The sequence below is a fragment of the Strix uralensis genome, chromosome 17 (assembly GCF_047716275.1).
Source record: "Strix uralensis isolate ZFMK-TIS-50842 chromosome 17, bStrUra1, whole genome shotgun sequence".
NCBI classification, from domain to species: Eukaryota; Metazoa; Chordata; class Aves; order Strigiformes; family Strigidae; genus Strix; species Strix uralensis.
The window spans coordinates 14948253-14967918 of NC_133988.1; the positions used below are offsets into that span (position 1 = coordinate 14948253).

General features: G+C 41.2%; 1 protein-coding gene across 8 annotated transcripts in view; it reads right to left on the reverse strand.

The window, feature by feature from the left end:
- Positions 1–19666, reverse strand: part of KDM2B (lysine demethylase 2B) — a 126251-nt gene that overhangs the window by 90459 nt on the left and 16126 nt on the right. For all 8 annotated transcript variants that reach the window (XM_074887701.1, XM_074887707.1, XM_074887705.1 and 5 more), the window contains one exon: positions 17249–17295. In XM_074887701.1, coding sequence (XP_074743802.1) covers positions 17249–17295 — 47 coding nt within the window. The remainder of the gene's footprint in view (positions 1–17248; positions 17296–19666) is intronic.

A 19666-nucleotide genomic window follows, 5' to 3' on the forward strand; every position in this document is an offset into this window, starting at 1 on the left:
CAAGATGCTTTTACTCATGTACAAAAATTATCCATAAAGAGCAAACTGCCTTGCATCACTGGATGCTATAAACCGCTGAACACCTTATACAGATTGCTGAGTATTCTCAACTCCAGTCATCATCCGTGGAGATGAAAGCACTAAATGCCACAGAAGAGTGAGCCCCCACTCTGGATCTCTCAACAAAAACTACAGGACATACTTTCAGCTTCTCGAGTGGCAGACATACAAGTCTCATTAGCACCAGAATGTTGAACAGCAGTTTTAGTCGAGCCTTCAGCTTTACACAGATTAATCCACAATCTTCTCTTCGGCCAACTGGAAGGTTTCACCTCTCCCAGCAATTTCATCATCCTAATTAGCAGTTCATTTGTGTGTGAGCAAACCGGAGCCCATGAGAGACATGCCTCATTTCCAGGAAAGAAGGATTCCAGCAAACAAACTCGCAACGCTTCCAAAAAATCACTCCAAAACCATTTTCACTGCCGAAGAAATAACTCGAAATAAATTGCATTAAAACAAAATGGAGGGACGATATACGCCATCAGAGGGAATTATTAATAATTACAGCACCTGGCCTATTGTGTGCTTGGGAGCAGTATTTCAGCAAGAGTGATAGTTTGGATTGCATCACTCCATTAAAAACATCCTTAGCCACTGATAGCAATGACAGTGACAGATGTGATAATGATTCTGGAAAGGAACTCAAGACCGTAAAGCTTTGTAATCAAAAAGAAAAATTTATACAGTGTAAATCTGGAATAGTCCCACTGGCCTGTCAGTCACACTCTTCACTACAAGGCCGGTGAACAGGATTTCATCCTTAGTCTGAGCTCGGGACTGGACGTAGTGTTGCCACCTTGAGGCAGGATGGGGAGAAAGTTTAGTTATGTGTGGAAAAGCACAAGAGTCCTTAAATTTGGTATTTGCATGTTTGAAACGACATACATAAAATCTAGTTTTGGGTTGGGGTTTTTTGTTGTTGTTTTTTTAACTGTTAACTTTACTACCTAGGAGGAATAGTCTTCTTTCAACTCGATAGGTTAGCAACGGGGGTGAAGTCCTGAATAAGCACCAGCCTGATTTCTGGCTTCCAGTGCCTGGGGATTAAAGCAACGGCTACAGCCCAGAGAGGTGAAGTATACAGATGCCAAAAAATTATATTTGAAGGACTGCATGGCGAGTCTGGGATCTGTCATGTTATAGTCTAGATTTGATCTCAGCTTTGCTGGAAACAACCTTGTATAGCCTCTCGATTATCCCTTCTGTAAGAAAAATCAGCAGTTACCTGATGAATTAAAAGTATGAGGCCCAGTTCAATAGCAGGTTTGTTAAACGCACACGACCATCAATTATGGGCAGAAGAGCTAAGATTTGAATTGATAGTGTCTTGACTTCCAAATTAAAGAGTAATTTGAGGGGATGTTTTTCTCTTAAACCACAGTACTATCAAACAAGCCCATACATAATGATTCCTGGAGTACCGCTCGCAAAATTTGAGATGTATAAATTACAGGTTAACAGCTTTGTGCTCGCTGCCCACTTCCTAGCGGTTCTGGCTTACTGCCAACTTTATCTCTTCTCTCCTGAAAAGATTCAGCTCTTTCTTCTATCTCCTGCCCCTCAGAGAAGGTTAAAAAATATCATCCAGAAGGGGAGACAGGTGAAGAACAAGGGAAAGAAGCACACAGAGGCTCCAAAAAGCAGTGGCAGGCTGAGAGATCTCAGGTCAGGCTGGATTTCTGAACATCTCTGACATCCATTTTACTTGATGTACCATTTCTGTTAACCATTTCCTAGATAATCCTCTTGCCACACTCTCACCCTGTCCTCTAAGAAAGGACTCCACTCAATCAAGCCCGATGCAGCCCACCAAGTCCCAGCAGGATCTCAGCGACGCTGGCAGCCTCTTGCCCTCATACAGACCATATTCCTCACTCACTCAGCTCATCGCTCGCTGCGACGGATTAACACACACCTGGATCCCTAGCTGGCAAAGAGCACCTCTTACTGCTGACATGGAAGCTTCAGTGCGCCATGCGTCACCTCATCCTTGGCTTCCCAGTATTTTTTTCCAATATAACTCTTGACTGAAAAACGCCTGGACAGTGTGGGATTAAGAGGTGTTGTTTCCCCTCCCGCAGCAGATGTGACTCAGAGGCAAAGTGGTGATGCTAGGGTTCATGGGAGGGGATTTTACAGCCTAAAGGAGAAACATCTTCCTCCTCTACTGCTGCTTACTCATCAAGCACAAGCGAATCCCCAAAGAATCACAAAGGCAGTAACTAAGAAACAAGCTAGCGCCATCTTTGACAAGAGGAACAAACAAAAGCAAGAAGGAGAGGGAAAAATCAGTTGCAGAAGCTGGAAAACAAAATCAATCAGGAAGAGCTACTTAAGAACTATGTTTCATTTGAAACCTTAAAAAAAAAAAAAAAAAAAGGAAGTTACTGCAGCCCACGTATCACTAAAATTCACTGTAAAACTAAGGGGAGGGAATAGCATATACACTATCTGCTCCCTTTATTTAGAGGCCTAGTGACCAAGATGCTGTAAAGGTTTTAACAGATTAAATTCTACAACATTATTATATGCTGCAATACCAGTATTTTTTTTACATAGACATGAACACCTGGAGGAAAAATGACTTGTGCAGAGTCCCTGCCTCCCACTGCCCACCCTGTACAAGTTGGTTTGGTACGGAGATTTGGTCCTCTCTGTTTTGGGGAGCTTGGCAAAAATACTTCGAGAGCAACAGGGAGGCAGACCTTGTCCTCTAGTCAGAAAGAGGACTGCACTTTGTGAATGCAGGTTACACAGGCACCCTCCCTGCATCAGCAAACGCTTTCACAAATCACAGCTTCAACAAGTCCACCCCAGAGACTTCAGGAGTGATGGGCTCCAGCTCCGAAGTCATTCAGCAAAGCTCTCATCAACGTCCCCTGCAGAATTGCACCCACACTTTGCTTTGCGTATAGAATATTGTAACAATTTACCAGAGAAGGAACAGTGAATGGGAAATTCTGGGACTATAATAATCTCCTCTGGGGTCCAACAGTTGCCATTTGCCAGTTCTAAAAAGGTGAAGCACTGCCTTCCTCTGCCTTGACCTGAAACAGCCTCAGACTTGCATTATCCAGGCTGCCAGACTCCAGTCTTCAAAACAGCCTGCTCTTTGCCCTGACGTGGATTCAGCACTGATACCAGCCGCAGAAGAAGCAAGAGGTGGTCCATTAGCAAAGCAAACATGAACCAACATGAGAGATGCAGTAGATACATGAGAGATAGTAGATACATGAGATACAGTAGAACATGAGAGATGCACAGGAGCTGTGAATCAGAAGTGAAAATTACACCAGTGTTTTCTAGGCTGCTGTCTCTTCCACAGCACACCACTGGCAGGAAAAGGTGCAACTCTCCCACTGCAGAGGAAAGAGGGAATGTCCTTTCTGTAAGAATGATTATCGAGCCTGTCCATTAAGAGGATAAAGCTACCTTGAGGAATTATTTTAACCCTTTGTGACTGAATTAAGATCTGTGCCCAAGGTACAATATAGCATCTACAACCAGAAACCAACCTCAAATGCCAAGGGACAGGCCTGCAAGTCCTTTCTAATCTTTCTGCTTCTTACTGGGAAAAAAACCCCTTGGTTTGTAAGGCAGGATTTCTGGCAGAGCCTTAGGAAATCTGCTAGCTTCACTAGCGGGTTAATTGTACCTAAAGACTGAGGCTTTGACTTGCATCCCAGTTAATCCCTCCGGAGCTCCCGGAGCTGGAAAGCACGTATTCATCTGCTACCCACAGGAGACTCTTACGATATCCCATCCTAACTGGGAGGGACGTGAATCAGAGCAGAAAGTCCTTGCTCCAGAGGAGCTATTCACGACATTCCCTGGGTTTCAGACCCAGGATAAGGACAACTCAAAAGAGACACGTACCAATACCATCGCTCCCAGATCCACCAGAGGGCACAGAAGAACAAAGGGAAGTAAGAGTCCAGCTCGGACACTTGCACGCATCTCTGCCCCGCACCTCCCAGTTAGTTTTCTCACCCAGCATTTTTCCCAGCACAGCCTGGTCCACCATGAAACAAGTATCCCCAAGCCATCCCGCTCGCCCTTTGCAGTGCTCTCTGCCTTTCCCCTTTACACCCCTCCCCCAGGTATCTGCCCCCCATCCAGCTCCCCAGCGCATGCACGCTGGCAGCAGAGCAGGAGCCTTTTCAGTGGGGTTAAATTATTTTCTTCTTATGGAGATGTAAAGCTACAAGTACTTGACATGTACCTTCCCCTTCCTTCCCCTCTTCCGTGTCTGTAGCTTTATCATTTGGTATAAAACTGCCAAATTGCAATAACCCATGTTATTAGTTTTTTTCACGCAACAAAAGGTAAGGTATTTAGAGCATGTCCTCAGGAAGAGCTTAAGCCAGCAAAAAGTCTTAAGCCTTAATGCTACAGGACTAGACTAAAGAAAGAGGCTCAGGGCAAATAATGTGTTTTAGTAGCATTATATAGAATCAATTAGTATCCTTACATCTACCCAAAACATAAACTGTAATTTTCTAGTGATTCTTTGAAACTTCAGCCAGTGAAAACCACAAAGAAAAAGAAAAATCCATATACAAAGAAACATTTTAGTTTTTCTACAGTATTCAAATGCATTAACCTGTAGTATAAGCATACTCCAGGTAGCTGAAAAGACAGAGCTAGCACACAATAATTACAAAAAGGAAAATAATACAAGTTCTAAGGCAAGTGGGAAGGGATGTAACTTTGTTGAAAATCCTATGTTTTATTTATGTACCAAATCTATTTTAAGACTATTGATGGTTCCCTAAAATGTCTCAACATAAAATATATTTAACAGTAACAGATAAAATACAGGGAAAATGTTATAAGAATTAAATAATTTCAAGTTAATAGCATTTTATATTATCATTGTACTCTACACTATCAAGAGCATCTTTGCATACTAAGAATCCTTCAGAAATTAAATTCTTTCATTAAGTGACATGTTAATCTGACAGTAGCAGAGTTCTTTACTTTCCAAAAGCCAAGTACAAAGGAGCATTGATTGGATCAATGCAATCTATTCTCCTTTTATGTTTAGAAAAGCTGCCTCTGACACAAAACCACACCCCAACAAGGAAAGGACAATTTAGGTTTTTATGGCTTTATTTACATACTTTCTTGTGATGTGCTCCTCTAGTAATATCAATAGTGGAAAGAAGAGCGTAGCTGTGCCCAGGGCATCTGGCAACGCGGGACAGAGCTCAGCCTGCAACCCAGCATCCAGCTCCCAGGGACGGAGCACGCCTCTCCACCATGGAGGGGTTTTGGGAGATGGCTGAGATGATTCAAAACCTCCCTGCTCTGCGAAGGTCTCCCCTCCCCTGTCCTGGCTCTGCAGCCCTGACCTTCTCTCGCCTTGACCCTGGCACTCCTCCGACTTTGGGGCAAACAAATAGAGATTACTAAGATATCAGGAAAATATTTTCCGTTTTCTAGTTTTTTGCTGATAATCACTGAGGGATTAGGCATGCACCAAAGCTAGAGCAGGAGAAGGACCTCAGGAGCAAGACCCAGCACAGCACAAGCAGGAGTGAAACAGCCAGAACTGGGAGGGAAGACCGCCTCTTCCCTTAGGTTGCCCTCCTGAAACCTCATCACCAGCCTGTAACAAACAGCATGGCCTTGATTTTCCTGATAGTTGGCAACTAGGAAATAGAAGATGACCTTCAACTACCATTCATGTTACCAACTAACTTGTGAATTAGATCAGCAATCCTGCAGCTCTCCTTTGGTCTAGACTAGTATTTAAAGGTGTTCTGTCAAAGGGCTGGCAACACCACCACACATCTAGTACCACACTTGAATGAGGACATCTGAAGATGTATATAGCTGTGATTACATCAAACCTCCAGAGCATGCTGATATTAATATGTACTTCTACGTAAAAGCATAGCTACATTCAAAGGTCATTTCGGACTAAGGTAAATTATGGCAGTAGAGCATAACAACTACCATGAAATATTTAGGATTTTGGGTGCTACTCCTCCAGATTAAGACAGCTCTTTTCTAGTTTGGATGAGCTAAGGCAGAGGATGCTCACTGCACAAGAACAGTGTGACTACAGGGAGTTATTCTAAAATAGCTGTTCTGGTTAATTTTCCCACATGGACAACTCATTTGTAAATCCACTTCTAGACAGAGACTTTGAGATGACCGTGACCACATCAACACATCAGTTCAATTTCACTTTCATGTTTTGACATCATGGAAATACATTCTTGTGAGAGGTTGAATTTTTATTATAACGTTCATTCAAAGTGAATTTACTGCTGTTTATATCCGGACATGAACATGATTGTTTTTAGCAAAACTGTCCCAGTTTAACTAAGATTTTTTTAAAGAGTTTGACTGTGTTAGGGAAAGGACAAACTTAAAGAGAGCTCAAACAGGAAGCTCAGCTCTAAAAATAGAAATGGTTCTACTTCCAAAATGGCAAGTCAGCGGACATGCTAAACATAGGCGAGTGTTATAGTATTTCATTTTTATTTCTAAGACCCAAAAAAAAGCATAAAGAGGGAGCATCAAATACCTTCTTTTTATTAATTTTATTGCACAAAAGCCCTAATCATGGATCAAGGCTCACTCACCAGGCACTCTTCTGACGCACAGCTCCCCAGTGGAAACTCACAACAGAGGCAGAAGGCTACATCCATCATGTTTTAGCCCAGCATCAGTTAGTGCTGAGAGCTAAAACAGCATTAAAAAAATTATATATATATATATTCCTCCCCCTCTCTGCGAGGGAGGAAGACTGTGAGTTTTCTGCCAGTTCAACTTTCTGAACCACCTTACTGCAAGGAAGAGCAAAGCCCATGCCAGCACACAGGAAAGGGATAGCAGAACAATGCCAGAAGTGGGGAAGCGAAGGAAGATAATGAACAGGACACAAATTTAGACTTGCTTAATTAGTATGGCAAAAAAAGCAAGTTGTTAGATGCAACGGGTAGCACAGGGAATAGAGACACTATACCAGGGCACATAATAGGCAGCAATAGCAGAAACTAGATGCCAGTTTAGATGACAAAAAGATGGTCTGGCATCAGAGCACAGTACTGGAATTAGAGGGACAAGTTTCTATTTCCAGTCTATCAGGAACACTGGGTAAGTTTTAACCTCTCTCTGCCCTAGATCCTGGTTTCATGATACAAACTGTTCACCAATACTCAAGAAACTGATGAGGCTTAAATAATTTTTTTAAGTGGGGTCAGCTCCCTGCCTGCTTCACAGCACAGTTCCGCAAACATCAGGGTGAGGGATGTGCATCCAGCACCAGCGCTGGTGGCTGCTGTGGAGAATCATACAGTGACACCGAACCCTAGTCCCAACATCCCTCTCTGATATTACAGACTGGAGCTTTTCTTCTTAAACAATAAGCTATTTAAGAGGCACAAACCCAGTGCATGTTAAATGAAGCAATGTCCTCTGAAAGCCTGCAATACGCCACTTTAATATAGAGAGATTTCCACTTTACACATGCACTGCTCTACCTTAATATCGGTGGATGCCAAAGTCCCAAAGGATTGCTTCAGAGCTGCTACAAACCACTTTAATTTTCAGCAAATTAGGTGGAGCCCTCAGACTGTAGGAAAATCACTAATGTAACCTTCACTTGAAAAAAATCCATTCAGAAACTCTGAAGTCTAGTTTCTAATTTTAATTCTGCCCAGGAAAGAATACAGTGCAGCTCCACAATTCTGTAATTCTTCCTAGCCCTGAGCAAACACAGAGCAGAGAGAACAGTTCAGAATTACGTTGTCTGATGAACATACACAACTGCTGGTGTCCCACAAAGAACGAAGAGAACCCATGATAAACAAACAAAACCCCACCTGTCAAGTCCTACTGGTCCTGCTTACAGCAAAGTATGTTGATCTCTCTATCATTATTGGTTCATGGGTGGTAAGAGAATCCTAATAGCACTTGCTCAAGTCTGGAAAGATTTATCTGTACTTCCACACAAGCTACTATGAGATTAGGGAGTAAAATCAGTCCTGTACAGCAAAGTAGCCTCATCAAAGAAAGAGAGATACAAAGAAAACAGGAGAGGTCGCTCAAAGGAAAAGAAAGAAAAAAAGACAAAGACAAAAGGATGAGCCAATAGGTCTTCAGTGCTGTACTTGGAAAAGAGAAACCTGCTAGACATAATTGGAACGAATCACTTCAATAGAACAGTGCCTTGTTTGTTTTTTTTTTTAATTGTCCAGATGTTTCCTCTTTGTAGTTCTCATATTTAAAAAGAAATGCAACAGCTAGAAGTCTGGCCAGCTCACTCCAACAGTGCTTATAGACCCCTTTGTTGATAGACCATTGGTTTGACTCCATCCTAGCTTAGAGGCACTTGGAAGTAATCGTTTTCTGTGATAATATTTATTTGCTGATTTTAGTCAAGGTCTGACTTAGCAGATTTCCCAATTACAGAGATGCTTCAGAGCACGAAGCACGTTGGCAGTCCCAACAGCATGACTGTGAGGACATTTGGAACTTGATTTTAAAAACAAAGTATTTTTAAAAAATAGTGGGAGATTTTAAACCAAGTTTTGGCCACAAAGCAACATGATGGAAGAACTGTTTATTTTTATAAAGACTGGATCTCAAACGCATGTTGTTGTAATCCTGCAAATAGCCTTTTAACATCTGAGACAAATCACTGGCCTTGACATACACTGCCTTCTGATTTTCCTTTTTTTTCCTTGAAGAAGTTTGTAGCCAGGTACATAACTCAGCTCCCTTAAAACAAGGTTTTGGTTTTGTATCCTCAGATCAAGGGAACAGCACTGACATGCAATTATTTACAATCACTTGGAACATCCAAACTCAGCCTCATCCTGCAAGGTGCCATCCTCATTCTCCTGCTTTCAAAGTGCTGGTGGATCCCCCTGCTCCTCTCAGCTACTGGAGAGACGACTGTCTCTTGTGGATCTGAGTCCCTTGATGAATTTAGGGACTTGCAGGATCCAGAGACTGAGGTACCCTCAATCTGAATCCTCACAGGCTGAAGAACATGTTCACAAGTTGTTTTTTTATAAAACTACACAGACATTGGCCTTCCAAACCACAACAACGAGGATGCTTTCATTACCTCAGTTTTGGTTAATACTCCAACAGTCCCACTTACATGAAAAAGAAAAAAGCGGAACCCAGAGAGCAAGCCAGGCACAGATCACACTGTGGAGCACAAAAACCCCATGAGCAACACGAAGAGAAATCTTACAATGAATGTAAATATTTCATACAAGTACTCCCCCTTCCCATGAGATCAGTGTTGACTCCTCTCCCCTAGAAGACTCTGGCCTACTGTGGTTTGAAAAATGCATGATTTGGACACTAGGAACAGAGCAAAGACCTCACTGCTTCCTCCTTGTCCCTCCACACAAGATTCCTGGAGATCCAGCAGCTAATGACTCCTGACTCAGCTCTTCTGCTCTTCCAAACATGGCACTCGCATTCACAGGACAAATCCCCGCACAGGGGGAGAACCATACATCTTAATCAAGACTTAGATGCAAGTCTGCGGGCAGACTTTTGCACTTCCTTTGAGCAGCCTGTTTAATTTTGGGAAGCACTCCTTACAACAAAGTTTCTCTAATGAGCCTCCCTCCTAACTCCTCTCGGTCTCCAATTTCACAAACTTCCTTGAAACAAATGGAGCGTTGCTCTATAGAAAAAGCAACACTAGGTCCCTATTCAGCAGAAATGATGGAAAGTTTTCTGAACTGCAGTGTGTGGCTGCTTTGTCCTCCTTTTGTATCTGCACGGCTAATTTTCTTTCACAGGATGGAGAACTGTACATTGATTAAGACAAAATTTCCCCTACTTGCCCGCAGACCACACTACGAGCCTCTCAACTTGCTTTGTAGTTCAATGTGAATTCAACCATGATACAATTTTCAGAACAGATCAATTTGAGAGGGGGAGCAAACACGCGGGAGGAATGAACCAAAAAATCACCAGGAAGCAGTTACTCAGAGACAGTTATATGGTTTGCTTTCAGCTTTTTTGAGTAGCTACTAACAAAAAGCGGAACATATTTGCACAGCCAGCTTGGGAACTATTGTGCTAACATACCAGAAGAAACGTATGTTAATGTAAAAGAAATGTTTTACGGCCCTCCCTCCTGCCTTTACCCACCTGATCTGCAGTCACCACCACCACAATTTTCTCTTCTGTGGAGACACCACTTATGATTCTTGATTGAGTACTGAATTAAATTTACACATACATATACATATTAATCCATAAATATGTGTACAGTTTTTAATATATTTAAAAATCACATTTTATAAACCCAGAATAATCATTACGTACAACGTTTGCATCTCTTTCCATTCCCCTTTCATTATCACCTACTTCCAGAAGTATGAATTAGGGGGTCCTGTCCTTCTGTGAAGTACCTGGCATGTATATTCTCATTTTAGCTGGAGTTTCTGGGGACTACACCAGCATATGTATTTAACAGAACTAAAACAGCTAGCTGAAAGATACAGTGCCTCACATAGCTTATGGCTGTTACGTACGCTTGACGGGCAGTAATCCTTTCTGTCCCAACTGAATTTAAATTATTTAAATCAGCCTGCTTACATTAACTAGTAAGGGAACTTGTTCTACCCCATCTCAGTCCCCTGCACAGAAAAGGCCATGGCTCACCACATTCAGTGCATCATTTATCATTTACAGGAAAACTTGAAACTGAGACTCCCCAAATTCTGTTTCCAGCACCACACTGAACAGTCACCTGAGCAGATCATTCCACCTTTCAGCCCAGTTTCCACCTGGGAAAAGAAGGCCACACTATTTACTGTGCACCATTACGCTGGTAATTGCAGTTACTCCTACAATGAGCAAAACGTTGCGATGCCAAACTTCAGAAAACTTGCTTAGGCCTCTCCCCTGTGAAAAAACAAAACTTAACAGCCAGTGAAATACTCCTCTGCAGGTCTAATTGCTTCCACTGATCTTAAGAAATGGTCAGTTGCTCACTTCAGTGCAGTACGATGAAGTCCTTAACATCTTACCCACTCAGTGAATAAACCATGAGCAGCTGTATGACTGCACACAGCATCTCCTCCAGAACAGGTACTTGTCAGCAGCACAAGGGAAGGCTGACCTGCACTTGCAGGGCCAAACCCCCTATTTATCACACTTTTCCCTTGCAAACATCTGGGATTTAATGATGTAATTTATTCTATTATCTTTCACCACTGACACCATGATTATAAACTCATAGTTGAGGCAGAGACCTTCACACATATTTCTTTAAACACTCAATTTGCAACTGATTTTTTTGGCTCAGCTCCTGTTCTTTTGGTGTTTCTAATGAGAAGGCAAAACCCAGCAACAATCAGGTATCTCTTCAGCTACTCCCAGCAAAGAAAGCAACGGGATATGTAGAGCCTTGGTTTTCCTTTCACCCTTTGTCTTGGAGATCAAAGCCTGCCGCCAGGTCTTTAAAGATTTGACAGAATCACAGAAATCAAATATTGAAATGATCTATTAGGTCCCATTCTGTGCATCATCTCCTTGGGCCAGATGAAGATTGCTCTCTGCAACACTTTCTGGAGCTTTGTTATGTTTGCTTTTTACTACCATACCTCAATGCACAAATTTTATCACAATTAAAAGCTTTGCTGCTTTCAACTCTACTTGGGCTCTTTATACAAGATGAGAACACCAAAGCCTTTCAACACAGTTTGTGAACACAGCCACTAAATGAAGGGAACCAAACATTTTCTATCCATGTAAGCATTATGGCCCAGTCCAGTCTACAGCACCAGATTTTAACAACAAAATACATGACTAATGATACATTCTTCACTGCTCCTACACTTATTTTTTTTAATTCTATAAATAAACCCTTAGTGAGTTAGTTAAATAAAATCAATCAGTGAGTTGATGTCAGTTGTTAGACCACCCCATGAATAGTGTAAGTCCTGTACTTGCACTGTTCCCACTGATACAATGCCTGGCTGGGCACGGTGAATTCCATACAACAATGCTGCTGATCCTACAGAAGTGACCGCTGTGGTCACAACTTTAACCTCTTCAGCCCAGGGATCACAATAACTGAAAGTCTCTTTTTCTTTCTTAGAATCCTCAGTACGTTTTGAAATCACCCCTTTTGCCACTAGCCAGGATTGCAGGCTGGACTCTGGGGGTGTGTAATACATACCCTGGCACACAAAGCTACACCAGCCCGTAGAGAGAGGAGGTGATGCACATTACAGACCCAGCAGCACCACTCAGGTTTATTTAGTGGTTTATTTAGGTATGAGTATAAAAGCTGGGATTCAGTGGCAATAACCCGCCAGCCTGTGGCAAGCAAACTGAAGAGAGGTCAGCTAAAAATAAAAAATAAAAGCAAATACATCCAGACTAGCCATTACTGTTTAGGTACAGACACCAGGCTTGTGCAGGGACTCCACATCTACCCAGGGAGTTCCTGGGCAGACTGTGACACCCGGGAAGACAAAGGCAGTGCAGACATCAATTACAAGTCAAAGGGCGAGACACTGCAGATGCCACAGAAAAGCAGATACTCTTTTAAATTCAATCAGTGCTGACCCAAGCAAACCACTTAAAGAAAAAAAAAAGTAATCAAAGAAAGAGAAAGGAGCTCAGACTGATAGACTGATGCACACATTCATGTATGCTTCCTCTTTTTCTCTCCTTGACATGGTTCATAGCTTCCAAAACTACTCAGTGCTCCCTTCTTCACATTGTATGATGTCCGTGAAGAATAATATAAAGACAAAAATCAAACAAATGAAAAAATAGAATGCTTGGGCTTTCTGACATCAAAGACTAAAGCAAATGATTGCATTTGGTCCTTGAATTCAGGAGCAGCAAAAGCTAGAGATGGTCAACAGCGACCACAGAAGCCCTGGCTTCCGAACAGCTCGCTGAGCAAGGCAGTTACCTTTCCCCTTGCTCAGCCCTAGGTTAACGTTGGCAAGCGTACATCCACTTCTTCTTTAGTGTAATTAGCATAAAGCATTCACACAGGTAGCTATGTATGTATGGAGATTCAAGCAGACACAGCTGGGAAAACACACTTTTTCTTTTCTGCCCATCTATGACAGACACCCCTCCATGCTGTGGCCCAGAAGCACTGCTAGCGGAAGAAGCCAACACAAGAGGCCTGGAAAACATAAATTATTCTGTATAGCTGCCTCTTCTGGACACAAGCAATAAGTCACTCAGAATCACACAGTCTGAGGAAAAATTAGTAACAGCTATTGTGCTGTCCCAGCACTTACCAGTTCATATACCTGTTACTCCCCATAATCAGTTCTTCAGCTAGCTTGACCTTTTTTTTTTCTCCTTTTCTTCTTTCAGTAACGACACTTCTGGGGTGTTTCTAGAGAGCTTTGTGACTTACATTTACATGACTAGCAGCCAGGAAAAAAGAACAGTGTCTGAGAGCCTCACCAGTAGCCCTGGCTGGGAGAATCCTTGAGATACACTGTTTACTGGCTGGAAGCCTGACTCTAGTTACAGAGAAGAAGTAATGGTCAATGGGGACAAGATCTCTGAACTTCTGGGAGCCCTTAAAACAAGGGAGTAGGAGAACATCAAAGAAAGAAAAAAGGACATAAACCAAGACACTATGCAGAACTGAAGACAATTGCAAATGTGCAAAAAGTTTTGGAATAAAACAAAGCCCCAATACTTACTAGCTACTGTTGTGCACTTGTTTTTTAAGTAGTCCATATGCATATACTAACATCACCAATACACCAGCATGGCATGCCAAGAGAGAAAAATAAGGAGCCTGCAGAAATAACTTATCAAACTTTTAGTGCAGATGTGGCAGATGTTTAGGGAAACATTAAGAAGGTCTATGACCCTCTTAATCAAATTTTAAATCTACTTATGAAGAGATGACAGTGACATTCTGTCCTTCAGAATTAGCAATCATATCCACCTTAGACAATGAAATTACAAAGCTTAATAGGTATTAAATTACAACAGAGTTTTTCTTTTTTCAAGAGCTGTCTCAAGTTCCCAAGCAGGCCAGCAATTCCTCCCTACTTCTCCATTTGTATTCTTGGCTCACAGCCATTTCAGAGATCAGACAAATTCCAACTGCTGAAATTAATCCACCATCTCAGGTTTAAAGAGTATCCAGGATATCTTTCATATGGAGGTAGGAGTCTAAGTTATGGCCACTATTCCAACCGTGTAGTTTAAAGTGCTTGTTCTTTAATGTAAAGCTACTGTATGGGAAGAGTGTTTCACCCATACACATCACACACAGATGCACATTCATGCACGCTAACGTGCAAGTCATAAACAGTAGGTCATAAACATTACCAGCCTAAATTACAGCTGGCATCTGTATTTTTTAAACAAAATGAAAACAAGAAAATCCAACAAGCAATGGCAATGTTTCTTCAGAAGTCTGGTGAAACACTAAAAAAAAATAGACACCTAAGCCAAATTAACCATAAACGATGATCAAAAAACCCACCTTTTTTTTTTATTATTATTATTGCCACAGACTAGAGTTCTTAAAGGGAGATTAAAAAAACCTAGGCTACCAACTGTTGTTATTTCCTTGTGACTTATAGGTACTCAAATATGGAGATGATACAGCAATCACGTTAGAAATAGAAAGTAAGATTTCAGAATAATTTGAGACCAAAGGTTCAGTAACTTCCTATGAAATTTTTGTGCTTTGGAAAAACCCAGCACCATCTCTTTAAAATGTTCTATAACAAATGTGTTTCCCCTGATTCAAATAAGAAAAGAGAACACATGACAGGCTTAAATAGCACCAGCATACTATAACAACGAGAGCTTAAAAAAACAAGTTTACAGAGAACACAACATTTTTCAAGCTATGCTCTCTCTCTGTCAACTCCCACACACATTCAGATGCAGAGTTATGATCATTCCATTTCGTGTTCGCAAAACATCATTCCCCTCCCAGGTTCAGCAAGGCCTTGAAAAAGTTTTGAAAACACTGCGCTTCAGAAACACAGATATCTGGAGGTTCAGGCAAGATCTGAGGAGTCTGCTAAAAAAATGCAGGAACAACCACAGGAGATACTAATAAAAAACAAGGCTTTTCATCTGCTTTATTTGAACATCAGATGGTGAGCGTAACATATGTATTAACCTAAAAGTAGAAAAAATTATCAGCAATGATAGGCAATAGGAAAATTGCTCACCAGTGTTTCCTGAAGTCATTAGCCGATAATTTGGAAATTTGGCATGGAGACAGGAATTGTTCCCATTTGCTCTCAGTGTCAATGTGGCTGTTACATACAGCACAAATTCCACAACGACAGAAACGATTTGCCAGAAGAACCATGATTTTTCAGGTATAACAATCCACTTCCCAAATATTTTAGATCTTTTGAATCAAAGTTTCCACCTGTGATGCCAGAAGTCATCAACTGTATTAAAAAAAGAGCAGGTGACAATGTTCTTGACCGCATCACAGGCTCAGTACAATGACTCCAAAGAGAGTTTGTCCAAACACAATAAAAAAAAGACCCATGACTTGCAGTATCTGGCCAAGAGTATATACATGGATTGTTGAACCAGCTGTGAGAAACAGCACACTTTTACATTAAAGTTAATCTCAAAGTTAATTATGATTGTTATTTCTGTTCCATTGTTTTATAAATCTACTTGTATTTATAAATATCCTCCCGCTTTGCTGGCCATGTACACAGGAATCTGCACTCCCCTAATACTTCAAGGTACATCAATCTTGAGGAAATGCAACTCCCACACTTTGACTGTTGTACAGGAAAAACAATGTTGTTATGCAACACTATGATGTTCCAAAACATCTCAAAGTCAGACCCTCAACTTCAGCCGTTTCAGAGACAGAAATGGCAGTTTATCAGCTATGGAACAGATTCACAGAAAATTGCAAACAGTGTCCAGATAATTACAAGGTTTGTGCATGAGGTTCCTCCGTAGCAAAAAGAAGTATTCTGTACCTACAAATGTGCACATACAGGTATTTAGGAAATCCATAAAATTTAGGACTTCCAAATACGCTCATATTATTTCCTAATTTAACTGCAGATTGACCAACTGAAATGCTACCAAATGGCACTTCCCACAACACTTCCCTAACATTTTCTGCCAAAGAGGTTTGGGGCTTTTTTTTCCAAACTCTAAATGGTCATAAATTAAGCAACATTGCCAAGTTTTGTTTGTGAAGAAAGGTTATCAGAGATAACCCCTGTCTCACAGATAACCTCAAGTGAGCAGAAATGAGGCACAAGTTCCTCTCCCCTGTTTTTCTTAACTACATCTTTTCCAGACTTGATATTCCTATTGATTATTAAACTCAAGAGTAATTTTCAAAAATCTGTCTTTCAGAATGCAGCAATTAGGCTAATTTAAAAGATTAACTCCTGCCACAACACAGGGAAATAAACCCAGTAAATTCTAACTAGCAGGAATGCAGTTAAAAGTCTCCGCGAAGGACTGCAGCTAATACATCCAAACCTCAGCTAGCTCCGCAGCAATGACTTCACAGAGTGTAGTATCACTATTCAGTAACGATTTCAGATAAACAATAAATAACACATCCATCTTCAGTAAAAGCAGATTTCAAAGAAACATACAATACAATCTCCTACTCAAAACGTAGTTTTTCTCAGAGTTAAAAAAATTTCTTTTGCAAAAACTGCTAGGAAACATTTGATGATTACAGTCACCACTTCCCTGGTTTGTGTCTTATCAGAAACACAGGCAGTTTGCAAAGCTCTGTGTTCAGTCTCTCTTAGCAACCTTTCCTCAAAGCACTGACCTGGCCTGACACTGATAAAGACTGCGGGGAGAGCACAGGCAAAAGGTGATATGGCTCCAATCATACCTTTTACAAACAGATGCTCTACAACAGATTAAAAATAAAGGAACTTGATCAATAGAGCTGCCGCTTTCCAGGATCACAAAAGTGTTTGTAGGACACCTGTTAAGAGCAAAAGCATTCACTCTCTTTCCAATGGCCAATTATCCAGCATGAGATCAGAGTCCCGTCAGCACAACTACTAATTAGGGTTCTCTCAGCCTTTTTAATTTACAAATTGCTTCTCCATCCTTCTCCCAGATTCTGAGAGTTATCACAAATGTCTACAAACACAACTGGACAAGTATTTCAAAGCAATTCTGTTCTGTATAGACTTAATCCAGTGCATTCAAAATAACTTACCCACTAATAGCTTCACATCTCTGACGGTGAAATCCGGGTCAGGCATTCTATAATTAGCAAAGAAAGCAATGTTAAATACCATCAAGATAAGTATGGGTACACTTTCGTTACCATAATAAAAGAGAAATAAATGTATAGTGCTCTTTGTCCGTAATGCAGTAGGTAGAATCAAGCAAGGCCTCTCTGAAGTGTGGACAGTGCAAGTTTTAATGACATATGTAACATCTTTGCATTGGCAAGTGTACAAAAGTTTCTCTACTCGTAATGAAAGAGGAGAAGAGGTGTCTTTTCAAGCACTCTCTAGCAGCACTGGAGGGGAAGGGGAAGGGGAAGGGGAAGGGGAAGGGGAAGGGGAAGGGGAAGGGGAAGGGGAAGGGGAAGGGGAAGGGGAAGGGGAAGGGGAAGGGGAAGGGGAAGGGGAAGGGGAAGGGGAAGGGGAAGGGGAAGGGGAAGGGGGTGCTTTCAATAAAATCCTAAACCTTTATAGCTTGTTCCTGCTAAGCAACTTGCAGTGGTTTGCAACTGGTGGTGCCTCACGAATATTCCCCGAGGTGAGCATTATCACATATGCCACTGGGTACAAACTGAGGCATAGAGTGGGAAACCAATTTGTTCAAAGTCCCATCATCATAGATTGGCTTCACTGCTTGGGAATAAAATATAAAAGATAATGAATTAAAGCCCCTTTGTTATAATGAATATTCCAAACCTCCTTGTTTAGCAGAAGACAACCTGGCTGTATTTGGTGGGTAGGGAAATTGTTCAATTCAATTTGGGCTAATTCAGAGCTAAATTAAATGGTAGCATAATTGGTTCACCAATGTCAATGCATTTATACGACCATTTCTAACACAGGCAATGTTTTAGGGTTTAATGTAATTAAGACAATATCCTTGTACATCAGGTGAGTGCGTTTTACGTGTCAGGTAGAGAGTAAAATTCTGCAACACATAGACTGGACAGAGAAAGAAAACAAAAACAGTAGTGGGGTTTTAAAGCTGATTGACTTCATTTTAATGACAGTATTTCACACTTCACATCACATACAAACTGACTAAAGAATTGTAATGAAAAACAGCCCTGCGGGACCTGCCAGCTAGGTGCTCCGTCCCTCTTGTACCGCCCTGGGCTGAAGATAAAAAACTTGCTTCTGGTCATAAAAGACTTTTGATATAATTCAGTTAGAAATCAGAACGATCCAGCCCATTGGCAAACTTTTAAAGCAATAGTTTTTATTATTAAGAAAACACTGAAAGGTAAAGTTAAGAAATGCTTTTACTGTCATGCACGTATCTTGAGAACTATTTGCCAAATTCTGTTTGTGCACTTTCTTTTACCCTTATCACCTTCCTCTGGTGGGATGTGGAGACTGGACAATATCTTTTGTTAGTTCTCCGCCAACCCTCACATCTTTGCATTTAGCTGCGAGGGCCCCACAGCTTTGGAATTCACTCCCTCACCGGAATGAAACAGGCTGAATCTACTGACCTTCAGGGTTCATTCAGAGCTCATCTTTTTTTCCAAGCACTAGAAAGTAAGAAGTAGGGGAAGGAGGAACTATTTGTGGGTGACAAGAACATGCAAGCCTTATCTTCAAATGACACAGCTTGCCTGTATTTTATGCCAGACACATAGAACAATTAGATGGGCAATCTTTTTCACATTTGTATAAATCAAAATAAAAATCAACAACCAAGATAGGTCACAAGCCTAATCCAGATGCATACAAGCAAATCTGGTCTTACTGAGAGCTCCAGCAGCAGCCAACAATAAACGTTCCTAAAACGGGAAGAATACAACCCTCCCTAACAGTAAAATTGCACGTTTAGCTCTTTAGAGAGCACACCTGGCAGATCCTTGGGTTTTTTTCTCTGCAATCTCAGGATGTACGATACGTTAGAGAAAAAGTACACCAAGAGAAGAATTCAGGCTTAAACACAGTGGGTTTCAAGTACAAGAACACATTTTGTAGTTGGGTTGCCTTGAGAGGACCGGCTTTAATTCAAACCCATTCTGCTGGCTGCTGAGACCGTAACTGACTGCACTTCTTCGTCTCCAGCCCCACCCAGCGTAACTGCCACACTCACTCTTACACAGTTAGGGCTGGTTTGCTACAGCACTATGATGGCCAAAAAAAAAAATTGCTTTCTTAAATGTCATCAGTCCTATATTAATCAGTAACTGTTGGTTCATTTGTTTTTCTGCATATAAATCCAGAATACCAACAATGCAAGAACTGAGCAGAGATGGTTTTTTTTCCCCTTGCTATTATGCCATTTTCAGGCAAATGTATCTTGAGTAAAAACACTTTGAATGCTTCCAAAGATTTCATATATCATAAAAAATAGGTGAAGAATAGTATACTGGGGTGACTTAACACCAAAATATGACTGACTACATTTGAGATTTTCAGCATTC